The 22,434-nt window shown below is 41.3% G+C and overlaps 1 protein-coding gene across 2 annotated transcripts in view; it reads left to right on the top strand.

Annotated features, from left to right (window-relative positions):
- Positions 1-22,434, top strand: part of THBS4 (thrombospondin 4) — a 35,178-nt gene that overhangs the window by 4,915 nt on the left and 7,829 nt on the right. Inside the window, exons 2-14 of one of the 2 annotated variants that reach the window (XM_044446280.1) lie at positions 4,276-4,523; positions 5,422-5,527; positions 8,481-8,575; positions 9,857-9,908; positions 10,575-10,747; positions 11,560-11,697; positions 12,423-12,497; positions 15,321-15,473; positions 16,495-16,599; positions 17,013-17,120; positions 18,882-19,041; positions 20,984-21,102; positions 22,133-22,185. In XM_044446280.1, coding sequence (XP_044302215.1) covers positions 4,276-4,523; positions 5,422-5,527; positions 8,481-8,575; positions 9,857-9,908; positions 10,575-10,747; positions 11,560-11,697; positions 12,423-12,497; positions 15,321-15,473; positions 16,495-16,599; positions 17,013-17,120; positions 18,882-19,041; positions 20,984-21,102; positions 22,133-22,185 — 1,585 coding nt within the window. Of the gene's footprint in view, positions 1-4,275; positions 4,524-5,421; positions 5,538-8,480; positions 8,576-9,856; positions 9,909-10,574; positions 10,748-11,559; positions 11,698-12,422; positions 12,498-15,320; positions 15,474-16,494; positions 16,600-17,012; positions 17,121-18,881; positions 19,042-20,983; positions 21,103-22,132; positions 22,186-22,434 lie in introns of both variants that reach the window. The other variant, XM_044446281.1, reaches the window with a different exon arrangement.

The raw sequence follows: 22,434 nt of genomic DNA, 5'->3' as shown, positions 1-22,434 counted from the left end.
CCTCTAACTCCTGTGCTAAATTGGCTTTCAGTGGTGTTGGAGACCTTTAAGCCACTAATGTTTTGAGTCCAAGATATCTTAGGGACTGCTTCCTCCACAATCAGCATATCCATTCCCTAAGGATTATGGAACAGGCCTTTTCTGTATCCAACTGTAATGGAGGCCTGGTTGACAGGGTCAAGAGAGAGGCTTTCTCTGTAGTCACACCCAATTTATGGAATCTCTGTTGATTGCTCTACCTCCTGTCAAATAGTAAAAGTACCTACAATTCTAGCAGGCCTTGTTTTACCAAGTAGATGATTTCCTGTCTGTTTTTGCTAAGCCTGCCTCTGGTTTTGCATACAGTTATTTTATTATTTATTTTCTAATTGGCCTTGAGTGTTGCAAGCCACCATGCAACAGTCTTGAAGGACCAGATGGAAACCAATGAATAAGTCTAGGATTTTTCTGTTTGAGGCAAGCAGAAAGAAGACACAGACAGCTTTTTAGAGGCCTGGAAGCTGTCAATGTATACCTGGCAAGGCCAGAAATTAGCTTCCAAAACCACAACCTGCACTGCTTCAATAGGGAGTTATATAGTTTGGTGTGACTATAGAGGGTGCATATGGGAAGCAGGCATAATGAGTTAGACACGTCTCTCCACTTCTGCAGTGCCTGGAGCAATCTTAGTTATTTCAAAATTGTTTAGGAGCTTGTAACATGATGGGTGGTGATGTAGTCATATATCTACATAAGCAGTCAGGTCACTCTTTGAAAAGAAAAATATAACAGCTGTACTGCTAGTCCAGAACATTTTTCTTCTTCAACTGTTTCCCTTAGGAATGAAATGAGTTAAAGCAGAACTTGCATGCGATATAATCTAGTCTATTTCAGGGCAACAGTTTCTTTCCAAAAGAGTTAGATTTGTCTCTGTATTTTAAAAACAAACATTTTTGTTAGAAAGGTGGTTAATTAGACCGCTTTTGTTCCACTTTAGTTAATTTCACCGTTCTATTGACTTGTATGGGACTGTTTGTTTATAGTGTTTGGGTGCTTCCTTTCTAGAGCAATCAAGGCTGTTTACAGCAGGCCCCAAACATAACTAAAAGAATCAGATAAAAACATAGTAAAAATATAAAACCAAAATTTAAAGCCAAGTTTCAAATGTGTGCTTCTCCCCTTCCTGAACACAGAGAGATGGGAGACCAGGCACACCTCCAAACAGAGCTCATTCCAGAATTTGGGAGCAACACAGGAGAAAGTTCTTTACCACTTACCAGCAAGTTGGCTTCTACAGGCAAGAGTGTCTTTCAAAGAACCCCTTCTCTTAGTATCCTGCTGATCTGGAGGTTCCTACTCAGACACACAGTCCCTCAGGCCGGAAGCTGCTTAGGGCTTTACAGATTAGAACTAACACCAGAAAACAATTGGACAGCAGTATAGATTTTTTTCAGCACTGGTTATCAGTGTAGCTGCTGTATTTTGCACCCCTTGACACTTCCACTTGCTGTTCAAGAGTATCCCCACATAAAGCCCATTGCAGCAATCTAACCATGCAGGGCTAAGGAAACCTTCCTAACCCAGTGTGACCATGCCAGCTGGGAGTGACAGCAGTTGCAGTCCAACCCACCTGGAGGCTTCCAGGTTGAAGAAGGTTGGGCTGAGGAAGCCACTGTAATTGGTGATAAGAAAACCGAGTGACCAGCTTTTTCCTCTTGCAGTGGGGCTCCTCTTGTTCAGCATTGCATCCGAAGACTTATCAAGCTATTGATAGTAAAGCAGTCAAAATGGTCTAGTGTTGATTCTACTAATCCCAATTTAAAAGAATTAACTTACTTTTGTATCATAGAAATAAAATCATATGCCATTGCCTTACAGATACTGCATGGGAAAGAAATCTCTGGCTTGAATACTGTTCTGCAGATGCCTTGTATGTCTTGTAATTTTAATTAAGAGAGAGAGAGAGCGTGTGTTTTGTTACCTCAAAATATGTTGAACTCCCTATGACTGTTCACTGTTTATCAAAGTTGCTCTTTCATTGACCTCATATCACAAAGGCAGATTGTTTTAAAGTGGGGGACTAAAAATATTTCTAACCATGTTAGTGTGTTCTCGGCATCTCCACAATAATCACAAAAACATCTGCTAATCCAGATTCCCTCTTCTTGGCCATACAAAATATATGCAGCAGACTCCCTAGATACTTCTGTGTCTACAGCCCCATCCCCCATGCCATCCCCATTAGCTTTGCCATCACCTGGAGATATGATCAGGAAAGAACTTCCCACCTTTGAAGAAGAGTGTTTTCTTTAAAATAGTGTGAGCTCACTTAACAACAGTTCTTTGAAGTCTGTTCAAATATCTGATGGGATTTCTGGTATCCTAAATTAATTTTTTTATTGCCCTTAAGAAACAGAACAGTGGGACTCAGGTTTCTCCACAATGAAAATGACTGAGCTCTTCAATGTCCATTGGCACCATTAATTGAAACTTTTCCTGCAGTGGAAGGGTGTAGAAGCACAGATGTTTTAAATATATATGTCTTTGGTCCTAGCAATTATCCCCCCACCCCCTGACGCTTGCTCTCTCTCCAAAAGCAGTATTCCACCTCCGCAGATGAACCTTGATCTTCCATCCAATTCGGCTGCCCTCAGGCAGTCCTGTCTCATGGCCCCTGTCCAGTTGTGGTCTCTTTCATTCTTTTCTGCTCTCTCTTTCTCTCTGAGGCTTTGCTCCATTTATTCATTCTGCACATGCTGGGCCTTTTTTGTGGGGTTGCCAGATTCAAAGCTGGAGAACATGGGTTCATATATTTGTACACCTCCTGGTGCAGCAGGAGGAATGGGATCTGTTCCTTCTCCTGCCTGTTCCCTCCCAGGCCTGTTGTCCACAGACCTCTCCAGCCTGCTGTGAACAATCAGGGCTCCAGGTCTGAGACACAACAAGCTGTTGGTAGAGTTGGCAGCTTCCATGTCAGTGCAGATAGCAAGAGGTTGTGGGTACATTTTTACCAGGACCCCTGTCCCTGTTTGCAGCGATCCTAATTCTGAACTCTACCAGCTCTTGATCTTAAAGTAAAAGCAAGACAAGTTTGATGCATGCACATATTTTGCATTATTGAGTTATTTTTTTGATAAAAGTACCCTGCCACCTTTATGACACCTTTAATAGGCCCCCACCTCTTCTGGTCAGTAGGCACATTTGGAATTCTGAGAGAATGACACGATTGCTCTCATAAGATGGTCACAGAACCCTGATTTCCCAGAAGGGAAACTGCTAAGACTGAAGAAAAAGTACATTTCCTAAGAACCTAAGTACAAGGCAAAGGTGGAGGTTGAACTGCAAGACACAAAACCGCTTCTCTGAACCCAAATAAAGATGGCGCTGGAGGGTAGAATTGTGCTTTGCAGCATGCCATTGATGTTGATTACCAAACAATTGCAAGCGGTAATACAAAACTCATGAGGAATAGAGGGCCGGGTCAATGCCAAGTGAACAGCCTGTGGGCATGTTGGGGCAATATCCCATCTCTTTTTCTTCCACCAGGCAGACTTAACCTGGCTGTTAGGCAGTGAGGCAGTTGCCTAAGAGTAGAAAAAACATGTTGCTTCCAACATTGTATCTAGTTTGGCCTTTTGGGATCATATTTGGGGGCACATTAAAGAGCAGGAAATGATTCATTAATGTATAATGATATATCTATGTAGAGACAGGCACTGTATGGAAATCCTTCCTCAGGCACCAAAATGTTTTGGTCCAACCCTGCTACCGGTCCTATTGTTTCTGTGATGTTATCAGGAAATAGAAGTAAGGCACCCGGGTTAAGAGCATGGTCACTTGTATAATTTATGTCTACAGAGATGACTTGAACTTAGACCAGAGGCAAGAAACCTGGTACCCTCCAGGTATTTTGGATTCCAACTCTGAGAACATGATGCTTAGAGGTGATGGGACTTACCCAATATGTTTGACGGACACTAGATTGAATATCCCTAACTCTGATCTTTTGGCTCAAACCCAACTTAACCTGAGTACTTTACTCCTGTTTTCCCCTCTTCTCTTGTTAGCTCTTTTACTATTAATCCTCATCTGGGATAACCCTGATGGTATATACATCTGTGAGTGTCTTGCTAACTAGAAAGCTGAATTGTCACAGCAGACATGATTCAAGCAAGAACAGCCAGACTGGCAAGATTTTCTGTAACTTTCCACAGACTTTCTTCTCCCCTGGCAGGGATTTTGCTGTATCCTGCCTATCCTGCAGTCTCACCTTACAATGATGTTCTTTTGTGCTAGTTTCCCTGCGATATTTGAGGAACAATGGGAAATTAAATGCTGTGTTCTTCAGCAACGTGCCTCTGGCAGATGGGAAGCGCCATGCTATCCTCCTCAGGCTCAATGGCCTGCCACGTGGTTCCGGCCAAGCAGAGCTGTATGTGGACTGTGTGCCAGTGGATGCCATTCAAGAGCTGCCAAAAGCCTTCTTGGGACTATCACAGAACTCAGAGTCATTGGAAATAAGGACACTGCAGAGAAAAGCACAGGTGAGCAGCTCCAGGGTAGCCACAGCTCGCAGACTGGCTGGGTGGTAAGCATTTCCCGGACACAGAAAGCAGGGATAATGAGTGAGTCCATCAATTCAAGTTCATCTCCTTGGCATTTCCATACAAGGCATGTGTTGTGCCTTCTTCATTTCTGTACTCATGGTTGTTTATGGGTTCTTTAGACAGTGTTGTGACGCCCCAGTTTTGTTTCTATGTCCAATGAGTAGTTTCACTGAGTTTTCTTAGAGGAGGGTTAATGTGGCCTATAATTGTGAGTGAAAAAAAGCCCTCTTTTCATTTGTATATTTACACTATTCCTCTGTACCACAATGCCACCTAGAGGCTAAGTGGCAAAACAGCAGGAAAGGACACACTGAATAGTGCTTGGATCTGAATTCTGTGATGAAAGTAGATACAGCAGAATGACAGCTGTTTGGCAGCCTCATTTCAGAAAGCTCTACTTTGCTTGTAGAACTCTTCAGTCTGACTGGAAGGTTTTCTGGCACTACCTGCTTCCTTTAAAATCGGTGCCAGAGTGCATGTGCCTATCATGTGGATTGGACATACTTAGGTTTGCCACCTGCTTTTCCTGTCAGAGCATCTGTGCCTGTAACAATTGCATGACAGGCAGAAATGCAACAGGTGAGGCTTCTGTAGTATAAGGTGTTATGCTCAGGTGATTTCAGGGAACAGTATACCTCAAAAGGAGGTGCTTGCCCTCCAGATTATTTATTTACTTCAAGGTGGAAGTTCACTTTCACTAGTGTCCTCGATGCAGTTTTAATGAGGACCTGACCCTCTGTCTGTATGCTAGTGCATCTTACCATATTTCTGAACTGCATACCTGTAGCTTCCTTCTGTCCTTGTCCATTTCCCCCCAAATTCTTTCTTTTTCTAGGACACTTTGGAAGACCTGAAGCTAGTAGCAGGAGGGTCATTATCCCAAGTAGCCGGCCTACAAGACTGTTTCCTTCCACAGATTGAGCCAGCAGTTCAATATCCAGGTAACTTTATGTGCATACCTAAAAATCGTCTTCCAAGAATAATGTGGAAAATTAAAGTTATTTTTAGCCTCATCATTTGCAAAGACATGCTGTCCAGCGTTCAACACACAGAGCCATCTCCCATGCCCTGGACACCACACGTTGCCCCTGAATTCTTCATTGGGCATAAGACTCAAAGCAGCCATAGTTTGTCTCAGGTTCACCTACCCATTCTTTCCATGTTCCTGTTTCTACCTTGTCTGCTGTTGCAAGCAAGTCTCTAGATGTTCCATGCAATGGGCAAGGAAGAGCAGCTTTGTATGGCTGTTCTTTTCTCTCAGCTGAAAATCCCAAACAGCTACAACTTGCAGAGGGTATGGAATGGGCTTCCATGGGCCCCATCAGTGAGGGCGTTCAAAGATAGACTAGACATGCACATGGTGGGCGTGTCGTGAGCGGAGCTGGCTGGAGCTGGGGGTCAGACTAGATGGCTCAGGAGGTCCCATCTGACTCGTTCTGTTTCTATGTTTCTAAGAGGTGGCAACCCCACTCATTCCTTATCAGGAGAACAGAGCTACCCTTTCTGAGATTTCCCTCCCTTCTCCTTATAAGTTTTCTTGCTGCTTCTGCATGTTTGTAGTTCACAGCAAGGAAAAAGTGGCTCAGGATTATTAATATTTTGTGTGGGGTTTATAAGGTGACCTAGAAGTAAGCAAGAGGAGGCAAGCTTCAGCCTCTCTTTGAAGACACTCACAAAATACCTCACAATTGGTGAACCTGTTAAAAGGAAAGTGACTGCATCCATGGCTGTTTCTCCAAAACCCTATAGCAGGCAAGAAGAGTGAGAATGGAAGGATGGAAATAGTATTTTAGCAACATACAGTTCGAACTTTATATAGGGCTTTCCAGGTTTTTTCTGCTCTGGAGGAAGCTCGGTTTCCAGCTACCACCATGAAGTATTTGAAAGTGCAAAAACTCTCATTTATTTGTCTTGTTTGTTCCCCAATTCTTCAGGTAAACTGCACCTTTTCAAAACCTGAATGTGCATTTTTGCCATTTAGGCACTTTTGATGGCTTTGCTTTTTTTTTTTTTTAAGAGGGAACTCTCAAGAAAGGATTGCGATTGCTAGTGCTGTGCAAAGTGGCAGAACTGTTTGAATGTGATCCTGGGGCAAGGATGTGTCCATCCGCATACAATGTGGTGAATGCCTTTTCACCGCCACTTAGTCACTCAATCAAACTGGGCTGTTTTAGAGGTGTGGCTGGTTTGCTAACCATGCCAACAATCCCCCTCACTGGGTCTCAGGACAAACAACAGCAAGCCAAGCATCCACCTGCCACAGCTTGAATATTCAAATTCAAAATGGCTGCTGGCATATGCTGCAAGCCATCATGGGTTAAATAAGACATGGTGGTTTGTGGTAAACATGTGAACCAAGTCAGCGTATGTCTGTATAAGAACCTTTCTCTCCCACTCCTTGCCCTATTTCCTGAGGAATGAGGACATGATGGTAGAGCTGGCTTTACCAGTACAATGCACCAGTGGAGGAGGAAAGAAAATAGCTTGGAGGAAAGTTGCAAAGTCTTTCATTCCTGTCCTCCTGCTTAGTTTAGCAAGCTGTGAGGTCATGCTAAGAAGTTATTTCTTCTTTAAGGTTAAATGTGTATGTTCTTAGAAAAGTAATAGCTTGGCTTGCGTTGTACTGTGGGCATGTTTTCTAGTAAACCTGTTAAACAGATCCATCACACCAATAGCCAAAAACAATCTAAATTGAGTACTTTACCATATGTAGGCAAAAAAATGCATATCGTCAGAGTGAGTAAGTCGGTGCGTGGTTGCTTTTGCATTTTGACTGTTAGTTGAAATGAAATAAATGGTGGCTGGCCATGGGAAACCTGATCTGTCTTGGATGTGATTCTAAGGATGTAATGAGCCTGTACTTCTTAAGTCAGCTCTACATATTAGGACTGCTGCGAGAACCAAAGGATTCCTGATTGCTTGTCCCTCTGTGTATATGTGTGTGTTCATGTTCACTGATTATATGCTTGCTATAGGACACGATACTTTAATACCAGATTTTTCTGCAGAAATCTCAGAGGCTGCTTTCAGGCTCTAGAACTCCCTATCTAGGAAAGCTACGCCAGTTCCTCCCCACTGACCTTCCAGCAGGCAAAGGCCTTGGGCATGTATACTGCGAAGCGGTTTCCACTGATTTGGATGCTGTCTGTTTCTTTAATTGCTCTTTTTCTGATTGTGCTTTTACATTGTTTTTATGATTTTTACTTTTAGTAGGAAAGAACTGCATTAGCTGCTTCTATGAGGCTGTAAGAGCAACCTTGGAAAAGGGACAGAGGAGGCATTTGAGAGAGCAGGGAGGAGAGGAGACAGGCCACTGGGATACAACATCCCATGTGGTACTGCACCCTGCTTCCCATTCTACACAATGCGCTGCAGCTAGGTGGTTGTCTAGCTATCTTGCAGCACCAGCGAAGTGCAGAGGTCAAGGTTTCCTTTGCTGCTTCACCCTCTCTGCACAAGATTCTCATATTCCTCTGAGTTTGGAGGCTTATGGGCATTCAGTTCAATTGCACCCTAGATTAATTGGTCTGCAATTATTTTTCAAGTATGTTTTGACCAGCCCTTGGGCTAGAATCTTGAAGCTGCCAGAGGAAGTTCACAAGACTGCAGATTTATGTATAATTTCTTGGAAGGAAGCCCTACTGGAATGGTGGGACTTACTTTCCAGTAAACCTATATAAGATCAGGCCTGGAAGTGAATCCTCTTAATACTTTATTGTGATTTATAGGTAAATATGTTTAGGACAGAGATGGTAACTTAGCTGAGGTCTAAATTCTAGATTAATGGGATAACTGTATGGTGTGAGGTAATTTGAATGCTAAAAAGGACCATCTTACTAGATTTCTGCACCTGACATATGATGTGATTTGAATTCTTTCCATTGATTTTTGTAGGTGTCTCTACAAGTGACTTTAACAGACAATTACTAGGTCACATGATGCAAATGAATCAAATACTAGGTGATGTGAAAGATCTTCTGAGACAACAGGTATTTGAAGATGTTTTTATACAGTACACGTTTTGCTAGTGCCTAACCAAATCTCTGCAGAAATTTATCCATATTTGAAGCATCTGTGGAAGCTGTTTATGTCACAGTAAGAATAATAGGCTGTAGTTTTAGCTAGGGAATTGTATGTTTTTAAATAAGCATGGCATAGTTCATTCCTGAATCAGGCCATTTATTAAATTTTAGGAAGGAACCTGACTCAGAAGATGAAGATATGCTTAGCATGTAGAATTATTTATGAGCCTGGCCCTGCAAACTATTCCAGACTTAGCAAAATTATGGAGACCCCCGGAGCTAATTTTGTGCCATATAAAAGCAATAAAATGAAACAGGTTAAGGTCAAGCATGTGCTATGGTTAGCTAGAATTTCTCGGAAGAATTCTAATGTATATTTAACCACTCAGTCACTGTCTAGTTTCCCATGTTCTGCTTTTATATGATGCAACCTGGTTTGGACCTACCCTGTTATCTTGGAGCACAGCACAACCCCAATATCTACGGGGGATAGGTTTCAAGCCCCCAGCAGATGCCTGAAATTGCAGAAGGCTACAAACACTACAGTTAGGGGCACAGTATACCTGCAAAAGTGGAAAAAACACAAATAACTCAAGAGTTTTCGCACCCACTGAGAAACAAAACACATGAGTGAGGCTGGCTACTACTGAGACAAAGAGCATGGCATTCCCAAACAGAGTGCCTGGTTCCCTAGAGATATTTTGGTTTTTTCTCTAGAGATATTCTCTGTTTCTTTCTACTCTTGTGGGGCTCCTATGCCCTCAATCCTTGCAAATGTGGAGGGCTGATAGTCAAACTTGGTTAAGTGAAACTGCACTAACAGACAGCAGTTACAGGGGTCTTGCTGTATAATTCAGCAATTTATTTAAGCATAGAATTAAGGGGAAATAGATTCAGCAAATGATCAAACCCCAAATCTAAGTTTAAACATTACAGACATTCTTCTGCTTAAAGCATATAGGCTTTTGAGGTCAGTAATAGATGGTACATGCTCTACATAACTCTGTAGAAGATAATAGAAAGCTGAAACATGAAATTATGACTGTTCATATGATGCACTTGTCAAAAATTCCAGTACAAAAATTATACAGAATAAACAGAATACTGAATTAATATTTGCAGGTCTAGGATATATTAATTAATTTTATTAAGTCTGTTCTCTGCATTTTGGGGACAATATGTAATGATGCCAGTAACAATTCAGGATAAATAAGACTGATACATATATTTATTTTATATAACTCAAAGGTTAAAGAAACAACTTTTTTGAGGAATACAATTGCTGAATGCCAGGCTTGTGGTAAGTGCTTCTGTGTTTAAGATGATTACTTCATATACTGTACAGGCAAGCCACAAAGGATGCACCAGTCTTTCTTTTTCACTAACTATGCCTGTTTACTTGGCAGTAAATGTCATTGAATTCCTAGTATTTCCATGTAAAAATGTGTAAAATTGGGCAGCACAGCCCTTACTTGATTAATCCACTGATGAAAACAACCCAGAACCCCTTCCTCAACATTTCCAAGCTTGCAATACAGTTCAGGGAACAGCCCCCTCCAAAATTGGTATGACAGCAAATATACATTTTAAAAATGCATGAAAAGATGTGTACTTTTGAAGAATTGACACATATACACTTCAATCAGTGGCTGATTCACACATCTCTAATACAGGATCCCAAGAGATGGTAGCAGGGCAAGCGGTAACAGTGGGAAGGAGGAAGGTGCACTGCCCAGGGTTGGAGTTACACTTTCCAGCAAATCTGGCGCAAACACCGGTGGCAGGACTCCTGTGGCACGTGCAAGCAGTGAAATAGACTTTCACTGTGTGCTCATCACAGAAGCAAACTTCTCTAATCCAGCGAGAGCACTGATCTGTTGCTTTGCTGGACATGATTTTTAGCATTTGTCTTAAGCTTTGCCAACAGTAGCAAGATGGCTAAAAATGCTGTTCTTTTTGATCACAGGATTGGGAGCTGGAAGTTTTCCCACTCCACCTCCAACACCTCCTAAGCCCAAATGTGAAGCCAACAGTTGTTTTCGAGGAGTGCGATGCACAGACACATCAGATGGTTTTCAGTGTGGGCCTTGTCCTGAAGGCTTCACTGGAAATGGAGTTATTTGCACAGATGTTGATGAGGTAAATTTAGTCTGATTTTTTTAAAGGACCCATGTAGGCTGCAGTGAGAGAGAGTGAGGAGTATGTGAGTTTTGAGGATAAAGAAATCCAAAACATGTCTGCATTTTACAGCTCAGGGTGATGTGTGACTTCTCAGAGGGAGAACCTAGGAATAAAATTTCTGAGACCCCTCTTTAGAAACATGAATCAGGGACAAAGCAGGGATTGCTTTAAATCTGTGCTGAGCAATTGTGGCATTTTTTATTTTGCTCCAGAGTAGCCACAGGGCCCCTCAGTCAGATCAGGACCCTAGGCTTGGAGGAGTTAAGGGGGTTTTAAGATCAAGACTGAGCACCTATATCTACTCAAGTAAAAAAATGGGAAAAGGTGTAATTTGGGTCTCTAACCTCGTGCCTGTGGTCGCTTCTTTTTTATTTTTTCTTTTCAGTGGAACTACTCTGGGAAAGATTACTCTCCAGCACCATTTTTTTGGTTTCAGAAGGAAGAAAGATTTTATGCTCTTGAACACAAACCTCATCTCTACCTTATACCTAGGTTTTTCAGTCTCACCAGTTTGCCTTCTGGGAAATTAATGTTCCATGATCAGGAATGCTAACCATGGCAGCTATTTTAGTATAGTGTCCAAATGTGTCCAGTTCACTGACCCCAAAAAGGCATGGAACCCCAGTTGTAACTGCTAGGAACCAGTTTAAAGAAATATTGGGTTTTGATCTTAATCTGTGCATCTAACAAATGTCTGAATGGATTCTTAGCTTTGCTGGCTCGATGCTATACTGTCAGTATATTGACTAAATCTGATGTTTGTTTTGCAGTGCCGATATAATCCATGCTTCCCAGGAGTGAGGTGTGTGAACATGGCTCCGGGTTTCAGGTGTGAGGCCTGCCCTCCAGGATATACTGGGCAGATCGTTCAGGGTTTGGGAATAAACTCTGCCAAAAATAACAAGCAGGTGTGTGATTTCACTGCCAGCCATCAGAAGCAGACAATGTTGGGCTCTACATTTTGATATTGTATTACACAGCTTAAGATGTTTTCCTTCTTTAAAGTATAAATGAAAGTCTACATAAATGTCAAGATGATTTCAGAAAGTGTTTCTGTTGTTAACATTGTTTGGTTGTTATTATCATTAATTTCTACATCAATACCCACCACTCTCTAAAGATGCAGTTCTATGCATTGTTAGACAGACATACACCCTGCAGCTCCAGGCATGCCCAAGCCAACATAGGACGTTTTCTATCCAAATATGCATAGGATTGCTTCCTAAGTGGTTTACAAGAGATGAAAACCTAAGACTGCCATATAAAACATAATATGAAAACCATTTAGATACAAAACAATTTAAACTAATCCAATAAGGAAAATCCTGGGAACATTTTAAACCTTGTTTTAAACCTTATCCTATATCTCCAGATGCCTGGGGGTAGATGAACACTTGGCACTGAAACTTTGGCAGCAGAATAGCTGCATAACCTGTTTTAGATTGGTAGCAGGAGAAGCCTTTGTTCATTGGCATCAAAGGACCACTAACTGTTGTGGAATTACATACCTTTTATCGTATTTTGAATGCCAGACTTTTTTTAAAGCTACTTTTAAAAGCTTCTTAACATACTCATTTTATATTTGCGCAGCCAACTCACTGGAATAACCTTTGCTTTCTTTTTGTTGTATTAGGTTTGTTCAGATATAGATGAATGTCAGAATAGAAATGGAGATTGTGTCTCAAATTCGCAATGCATAAATACAGTGGTAAGCACAATGCCATTTCAGATTGTCTCAGCCTAATAATTCTGTACGTTTCATGGTCTGTCCTAAAAACAATGGCTGGTTTACACCAAGCACATTAAAAGTGGAAAGTGTTTCAGTGACACAATTACAGTGACCACTTGGAGGCCAACCAGATATTTATCACAACTGTACCAAACCGGCAGATAAGGCTTTCTGGGCACATTGGGCTCCCCTTCCACTTTGCAGCAGTGTCTGCCATCTGTGAACAAGGGAATTCCATATCTTCAGCCATTCGGTTGCAAGTAGAAAAGAATTTTAACCAGGGCATTTCTTTCTAGCCTAGATTGTTTTTTCAGCTTTTTCAACCCCAATGCTTTGGACTATGACTCCCATCAATAATTAGCAGTGATGGGAATTGTAGACCAAAATACAGGAGGTCACAAGGTTAAGGAAGGAACCAATGGGTATGTAGGTTAAGGAGGGAACCAGTGGGCCCTGCGTTGCCTAACTTTGCTAATGCCAGTTTTCCATCACCTGTTACTGGATCCTTTTAACTGGAGCTGCCTAGGAGTGAGCCTGGAAGCGTCTACATGCAAAATTGTGGTCTGTCCCTGAGTGATAGCTGTGAAAAATCCCAAGAAGGGACCTTCATGGTTGTAATGCTAGAGCTGAGTTTATATATTCATGCTTTGTTTTTCCAGTGAAGGTAAACTTAATAAAGCTCCCTTTGTAACCACAGTTAAGAGATTGAGATTGAGCAATAAAAGTGCACATTTTCACCTGATCCCTTTCCAGAACAAATCCCATCTTAACCACATATTTGGTACTACTGATTGCATTTTCAATTGTTAGAAACCTCCAAATGGCTTCTAGTTATCCATCTTCACCAGCCTCTAAGCCTGCATTTTTTCACCAGATCAGCTTTTTTGCCCACCCACTGAAGGGGCGTCAGAAAGGGAGGGAAGCAGGCTGGAAGTAACTCAGGATAACATAATCTGCCTCCAGAATATCTCCTTCCCTCCCTTCTCACCAAAATGACCTCTTTTCCCTCTCCAGGGATGCTTTTCTGGCCTCAGAAGGCAATTGGCATGATTCTTTCCTTATCCACTGTGAGGGGTCAGATCTCCAGTTGCCTTTCCTGAAGTTGGAATGCTGCTTCCTGCCTCAGAGGAGCAAACCCCCACTATCCTGTGGCCCCTCAGACAATGTTTAGCAGTCATAGGATTCCTCTCTTCAAGGCTATTAAGGTTGTGAACACATCCGTACTTGTGTTCGTACGAGTATCATCATAGCTTTCTGTTTATATAAACTCTGCTTCTCAGCAGAAGCAGGATATGTTTGAAGAGTCTGTCCTTTTCAGTCAAGAGAACATAGAGTAAGCAAGTACATTTGAGGCTTTCATGCAAGTGGTAGCCAGGCACTGTTTATGTACCCAGGATAGTGGACAGGAATGTGGTATTTTTCTCTTTGGCTATCCATACCTGAATTTCATCCATCTTACAAAACTGAGTACATCAGAAGCAGAAGTGAACCTCATCTAAGTAGCATAAGGAAGTTCTGTACACAGCTCGGGTAACACCTAGCCAAATGTATTTGGACAGTCATCTGACTCCTGCCACTTTTTGCAGTCCCAGGTGAGCAGCATATATTTGAGGTCTGTTGACCCTGTAATACCATGCATGACTGGTGGGGCCACATTTGACTTGGTTGGTTGCATGTCATGCACACCCAATGTCACCACATGAAACAAACCATTCACCACATTAAAAAAACTGGTGACACAAGTAATTCTGAAGTAGTTGCTGGGTTTTGAGATAGCAAATGGAAGCTAGTTAAAACTGGGGTTGTACCTTGTAATTGATAATCCTTGTTTTTAAGAACCCTTTGAATGATTATAGGGATGCCTGCAGTGAATCAGGCAAGGAATTTTTAAAGATGCACTATTTTTAATAGATGGAACTGGAGATAGCAAGCGCCTTCTTAAAAGGTCATTCCCATTCTCTTTTGCATGAGAGAGAATACCTCTTGTAAACACAACTCAGAAGCTCATTATGATATGAAGTTGCAGGATGCTTCTTGGGTTGACATGGTGACCCTGGAAATGCAAGTTTATTTTTGCAATTTAATAAAAACTATTATCTAGGAGCAGGCCTTTGAATCTTGAGTTGTTTTGTTCTCCTCCACCCAGTGAAACCTTTTCTTTCCAACAATATTGAAAGCTGAAATAGTGTTGCTATTTCAAAGTAGACATTTAATTAAAATAGTCCAGAAAGTATTTCTAGATAATGAATACATAAAGTCCCCCCAGTTGCAATTTTAGACAAATAAATTGGTTGGCTGAACAATTACATTTATAGCAGTTTTTCAGTAAGCAATTACTCCTAGAAAACCCAATGGAGTGCTTTAAAAATCATGTGCCCTGGTTGTTTTATACTGCTTGAGGGAAAACCAGGAGTCAGTTTTCATGTGCAAGAACTTGTGAACTTGGTTCTGGAACGTACCTCAAATTCCTGGGCTGAGTATATGCTCAGGCATCTTTTGCTTAATTCATACCATATGTCTGCCTACTTCAGCCATTATTTCTTATCTGGCTCTGGTAGGTTGATCTCAGGGTTCTCCTGGAAAAAAAAAAATTCATGAGCCCAATGCCTACCTACTCCTTTCCTAAAATAGTCCCTGTGATAGTTGTATTTAAAAACAAATATGAAATATGCTTTTTAAATCAGAAATCTTGCTTTTGTAAATGCAATCAATAATTAATTAATTGAGAGTTGTTCAATAGGGCAACAGCCCAAGTTAAAAGCAGTGAATGACTAGCTATTGACTTGTTTGCTTTCTTCCAAGGGTTCTTACCACTGTGGTGCTTGCAAGCCAGGATTTTCTGGTGACCAGGTCAGGGGGTGCAGGGCTGAGCAAAGCTGCAGGAATCGAGTCCTGAATCCTTGTAGTATCCATGCCCAATGTTCTGAAGTAAGACAAGGAGACATTCTCTGTGTTGTAAGTTGATGCTGTTACAGAATCTTTTAATAACTTGATGCTAGTGTAGTTCAATCTATAAGGCAAGGAGACATCATGTTTTATAGGTCATTATGCCTGCAGAATTTTTATAACTTTGTCCATTAATTGCAATTGAGTGTAAAGCAAACAACAATGCTATTTTGACATCCTTTAATAAAATCATGTTTGAAGGTTTACTTTTTATCTACCATCCTGGACTTTTAGTGCAGGACAGTATATAAAAGCTTTAAATAAATAAATGGACCTTACATTGTGCTATCTGTTGAACCTTGTATATAGCTCCATCTTTTTTTAAAAGCAGTTAATTCATTCAAAGCACAATCCTATTCTTCTTGGGACATAGTCCCAGTGGCCATAATTATAGGGAGATCTATACCAAACCTGATAATTATGGCCTCTGGGACTATGTCCCAAGAAGAATAGGATTGTGCTTTGAATGAATTAACTGCTTGAAACTCAAATACTTTGGCCACCTAATGAGAAGGAAGGACTCCATGGAGAAGAGCCTAATGCTGGGAACAATAGATGGCAAAGAAGAAGGGGACGGCAGAGGATGAGGTGGCTAGATGGAGTCACTGAAGCAGTTGGTGTGAGCTTGGGTGGACTCCGGGAGATGGTGGAGGACAGGAAGACCTGGAGGAATGTTGTCCATGGGGTCGCGATGGGTCGGACACGACTTCGCAACTAACAACAACAACAACAACATACCAAATCTGAAGCTGATATAGTTCATTTCCCATCCATTGAAGTAGGAGCAAAATGGTTTAAGAAAGAAAAGAAATGGAAAAAGAAAATTGCGGCTTCCTTGGCCATTTTCCCTTGCCAGCTGAGCTTCCACATTAAACTGTAGAATTCTTCTGCCCAAAAGCATTTGATGTATGTCTTTGTATATAATTGTGCTGTCCCCTTGGAAGCATGTTGCAAGTCTCCAGCAAAGAGGACTGTGTGGCAGAATGTGGTCCTCAGCCTTGCTTTCTTTCTCCAATGTGTTTTCTCACAGTGTGGCATTGGCTGGGCTGGTAATGGCTATGTGTGTGGAAAAGATCTTGATATTGATGGATATCCTGATGAAGAACTTCCCTGCTCAGCTGAAAGCTGCAGAAAGGTAGGACATTCTTATGGGTCTGGAAGAGAGGATTGAAACAGAGGCTACATGTCAGTGTTTGCTTCATTTTAGGCCACCATTCTATTGATGAAGTACTTTGGAGGAAGAGAAAGTCAGCACCCTCCCTAAATCTGCTTTTGCTACCCTACTGCTCTTCAGATGCGTTGCACTGCAACTGCCATTGCTGTGATCAGCAGGGGTTGAAGAGCACGCCAGATTTTAGTTTGAATGTTGGGGAGCTCTCCATGGTACTGTTTGAGGGGTGGGAGTCAGTCCCATGGATTGCTCCTTAAATGCTTGCTCTAGAATCCAGATGCAGCCTCCACAGGTGTAGTCAAATGGAACTGGAAGGTGAGTGGGTGAGGAAGACTGCTCTGAACCTTGCTTTTAAATGCCCCTCATTTTCCCCGTAGGACAACTGCAAATTTGTGCCAAACTCTGGTCAAGAAGATGCTGATGGAGATGGAATAGGAGATGCCTGTGATGATGATGCTGATGGAGATGGCGTTCCTAATGATCAGGTACCAGTTATAGCTACTGGCTTCAGTTCAGGCCTAATCAAGCTTACAGTAGACTCATTGAAATCAATCTATGCTTGACTAAATCTAGATCTAAGTAATTATTTATTGTTCATCATTTACATGCCTCCAATGATGCTTTCACAAAACTCGACAACATAAACCATCCTAGCAAACATTGATTCACCTGAGCATAATGCAATATGATATCACCTACAAAAAGAGATGGTAGAACCAGTAATGCTTGAGCTTGTTTGGTTTCTCATGACTTTGTTTGCAAGTTTGTTTGAATAGTGTACATCTTCCAAAAGTTGTGCTTTTTAAAGTTGTGCATTTTTAGCATGCACATTTTACAAATTTTGGGAATTTTGTGTACAATCTGGGAACATGCATTTCTGTTCAGTTTTGGGATCATGAATGGGGCATATCAAGTAATTTGCGAATTGAAAACAACATTCCCATCTACCAACATTGCTCATTTGCCACTGATGTACCCTAAACAGGTTAGTCAGTGTGTAACGGAGAAAAATGGACTGAACTGACAGTCAAATTTGCTAATTGAAATGGAGCGGGGACCATTTCAGTCTCAGGAGCAGACATCCCGAAGCAAACTTTTAAGAGTTGCTGTTCATCAGCAAAAAGGTTTCACAGGAAGATTCGAGTGTGAGCCACAGAACTGCAATGGCTTCATTAACAACTTTGAAGCTGGGGAACTTGGATTCAAATGAGACTGACAGTAGGTAGCTCACTACAGAAAGATACTATCCCTGCATAGGTACAGTGGTACCTTGGCTCATGAACCAGAGTCCTGGTTGTGACCCAAATGGGTTGTGAACCAAGTTAAATTTCCCCATATGTAAATAAGGTTCAATGTAAATAAGGTTAATCCGTTCTGTAACTTTTTTTTTATCAGAAAAATGTGGAGCAAAGTGACAAAGAACAACAAAGATCGCGGCCATCTCCCCGCCCCCCCCCCCCCACACGACTGCAATTGGCCCGCCCCTCCCGGCACGCTGGGGGGGGGGGAGAGACGGGCGCCAACGTGGGTGCACTGGGGAGGTGGGGAGATGGCCGAGATCACATTTGCACTCGTGCAGGAAAGACGGGCACAATCACGGTGCACTCATGCAGGAAAGACGGGTGCGATCTCAGCCATCTCTCCCTTGCCCCCAGCATAATCACGGCCATCTCCCCACTTGAGGGGGTGGGGAGATGGCCGCAATTGCAGTCGCCGCCTGATGCAGAGTTGGTGACCCGAGTCAAAGTTTTTATGAAATTTTGGTCGTGAACTGAGGCGTTCGTGAGCTGGGGTACCACTGTATTTCTTTCTGTTATTAATCTTGCTGTGTCAAATGCTGACTGGGGGTATCAGCTGGGAGTGGGTCACACCCAGTTGGTTGGATCTTGGGCTGGTTTGATTGGGTTGTGTATTCATTTGTTGTGCTCTGCATAGAATTGTGACTTAGCTATTACTATCTTTCATGTCTTGACGTTTAACCTTTAGTCTGCAAAACAAAACAAAATATTGTTAACTTTCTGTATTCAGAGTATATATAACAACTTTTTTAGATGATTATTTCACTTGATGTTTCGAAGTCGGCTTTGGCCACAATTTATATTTTAGTCTTTGACGGAACTAAAACCTGAGACTTAATTGTATCTGCTCATTGTTGCTTGCAAAAGAAAAGCCGATAATGACCAATGATGGATGCTAGTGCTGTTTCGGTGCTGTAGTGAAAAGTAGTTTGCTTTCTTTTGTTTCAGGATAACTGTGTGCTGGCTTCTAATGTTAACCAGAGAAATAGTGACCAGGATATCTTTGGCGACGCTTGTGACAATTGCCGCATGGTCTTAAACAATGACCAGCGAGACACTGATGGAGATGGCAAAGGAGATGCCTGTGACGATGACATGGATGGAGATGGTGGGTAAATCTTCAGTCCCGTACCAGACCTAAAACTCACATAGAGAGTACATAGCATTAAAGGGTATGCTTCGCAACTGGCCTTTGGGCTTCAATACATACAGTGGGGGTTTTCCCTGGCAGTTCTCAGCTTCCCTAAGACCTCTCCTAAAGACTGAGAGGAAGCAGCCATATAATGATGGCCTGTAGACACAATTGAAAACCAGTAAAGCACCTAAAGATTTTCCAGGCACACTGGACTGTGGCCAGTAATGATGATGATAAAATAATAGTGTCGTCATCACCATCAGACTGAATTCAGATGTAGTTGTATTAAATCTCATCCCACATTCTGGGGTAACTGGAATCACCCTAAGAACATAGGAAGAGTCATGCTGGATCAGACCAAAGGTCCATCTAGTTCAACCCTCTGTGCACATGCAGGCAAGCCAGCTGCTCACAGGATCCCTCAAGCGGGATGGGTGCAAGACCTCCACCTGCCTCAGTAACTGATGCATGCAGGCATGCCATCTCTGGTAGAAAGTGGTAGCACATAGCCAGCAAGGCCAGTAGATGCTGATATTCTCATTCCTTATGAATCCCTCATGACCAATCCCTTCTTAAAGGCATTCAGATTGGCAGCAGTCACCACTTCTCATGGCAACAAATTCCATAGTTTAACTATATGTTGTATGAAAAGTACTTGCTTTTATCTGTCCTAAACTTCCCACCAGTTAGCCTTCTGGGGGGACTCCAAGTTTGAATGTTATGGCAGAGGGAGAAAAATATCACCCTCTCTACTTTCTTCACACCATGCATTATTTTAAACACTTCTATCATGTCTCCCCTTATTTGCATTTTTTTCCAAGCTGAACAGTTCCAGTTGTAGCCGCTTCTCTTAAGAGAGCTGTAGCACAGCAGCCCCCTGATCAGTTTTGTTGCCCTTTTCTGTACCTAGCTCACATTATGTACTATAATTTACACATAAGTAGTTCTACCAACTCATTCTCTTGTGGCACAGTCAGAAAGTGTCTACCCTAAAATGTTTCCAAATTTCAGCATCCTCCTTTTTAAAAAAAGTGAAACAAACATGCCTGGGGCACAAAAGTACTCCAGATTCTCAACAACAGCAAAAAGCTGTGTGGGGCACTTTTACATCCCAATCAATAGCCCTCTCAGATGGCTCAATGCAAGGTTCAATGCAAATCATCTTGGTCTCATTTTAAAAATGAGATTCTTAGCTATAAAACCTCCAGTAAACGGAATTAAAATCCAGTGAAGGGAAGTGTGCTATGATTTTGTAAAGTTAGTAGGCCAAACTGTTGTTATGCTGAAATAAAATCAATCAGTACGCTACTGTTACACAAATTTCAATTTTCATAGCCAGAAAAATTAGTCCTTAAATTACCTATACTTAATGATAGCTGAAAGCCATTCTTATGTAGATTGCGGCACCTTGAGGAAAAATTCCATCCAGAGCAAAGGTTTTCCAGATGCAGCATCTGTCTTTCCTGGTGCACTTTCTAGTGGGGTCAAAAATGATCCCATGAAGCAACTCAGGCTAGTCTTTTGGTTTAAGGGGTTAAAGTGGAACAATCAAAACCAATGAGACTTGTATTAGGCATGACTAATTTAAGCTTATTGATTTCAGTGGGTCTATTTGGGATATGCTTGTATCTGGATCTAACTCATCATGTATAAGAATAATAATGCCATCAACATGTTTTTGTTATTTTTCCAAGAAACTCAGAGTGCCCTATGGAGTTACCCCATTTTATTCTTACAAGAATATTTAGAAGCTGACCTAAGGGGGTTTGAAACTGACCTAAGGTTTTTAGTGACCAAATAGCGATTTGAAACAAGGTTTTTGAGATCTTATCCAGTGAGCAGTCTACTGTGCCACACTATGAACTGATGAAGCATTCTAAAGACAATACTGATTGTTTGCCATCATTTCATTCAGGTATTAAGAACGTTTTGGACAACTGCCAGAAGGTTCCTAATCAGGAGCAGACAGACAGTGATAATGATGGTGTTGGTGATGCTTGCGATAGTTGCCCAAATATTAGCAACCCCAATCAGGTGAGTGACTGCAGAAGAACTGCAGGAAATTATTTATGTATCTTAAAATTTTCTTTACCATCTTCCATTAAGAATCTCATGATGGTTAACAAAAAAAAAAACCGATTAAAGCCATTGATCTTTGGCAGAAGTAATGATCAGAATGTAAATCTAAGATATGTGTAAGATTATTGTCTGTTCCTACTGTCATAACAATGCATTATAAACACAAAGCATGAAAATATCATCAGATAACCAACAGCACAAGAGAAACCAAACTGCATAAAATATTTAGAAAACAAAAACCAGTTAAGAACAACTAATTACCTATTGATTGTCTCACAGAAAGAAGGATTGTATCAGTTTCTGCAAGGTTATATATGTGGAGTTCATCCACCTTTTATTAATGAGGTCATTAATAAAGAAATATTCAGGTTTCCTTTGCCAGCATGCATTCAGAAAAAAATGTTATAATATTGTAAGTGTTTTAGTCTGCACCATGACACAGCTTTAGTCATGAATTTCCTGTGCAATATGGGACTTTGACCCAAAATCAGATGCATCAGTGCATATATAGAGGTGTATGGTAAAATTTTAACTGAGTAGCCTGCAAAGGTACAGTATCTGAAGCTGCAGCATTCTGAGTCCATGATGGGTCTCTCTAGCCCTTACTCTAGCCCTGATAGTCCAAGAATCAGGTGAGTATCTTTTCCACATTAAAAATATGTGCTCTGCTTCTAAGCCCTTCTTGGTTCAAATGGCTGAGATTAGATTAGATGTAATCGAGTACTAACTGATTTGTAGGGCTTTAATTGCAATCTTATTGTTAACAACTGAAAAAGAGGATATTTTGAGGGGAATGTTCTGTGCTTACAGAAAAAATAAGTTATACATAGCTGGAATCCATATTTCCATCTTTGTGAATATTAGTTCCCTGCTAACATAGATTATTGAAAAACTTATGTTGAATTGTAATAACTTGCAAAGTAATTACATACTTTCTCCCTTTGCAAGGTAGCATTATTTAAATTTTATTTATTTTGGTTTACAGTCAGACACTGACAATGATTTGATAGGGGATTCCTGTGACACCAATCAAGACAGGTAAGGTAAACTTTGATCTAATACAAAAAAGGATGCTACCCAATTAGACTATATTCTGGTGCCAACCAATGTGTGTTTACTGATTCCAGTGTTCTGTCAAGGTGGAAAATTAGACTTTGATTGTTTTCAGTTCATTGTACTATCATTGCTGGAATCAATAAATATATAAATTGTAATGTATTTCCCCAGCATGTCTGCCCCCATGTCAAATTTGGTCCCATCCATTACTGGATCTTGCACATTTTAATT

This window comes from Varanus komodoensis, unplaced genomic scaffold (assembly GCF_004798865.1).
Source record: "Varanus komodoensis strain SLA01 unplaced genomic scaffold, ASM479886v1 scaffold5, whole genome shotgun sequence".
In the NCBI taxonomy this organism is placed as follows: domain Eukaryota; kingdom Metazoa; phylum Chordata; class Lepidosauria; order Squamata; family Varanidae; genus Varanus; species Varanus komodoensis.
This window is presented reverse-complemented; position numbering and strand designations above follow the sequence as displayed.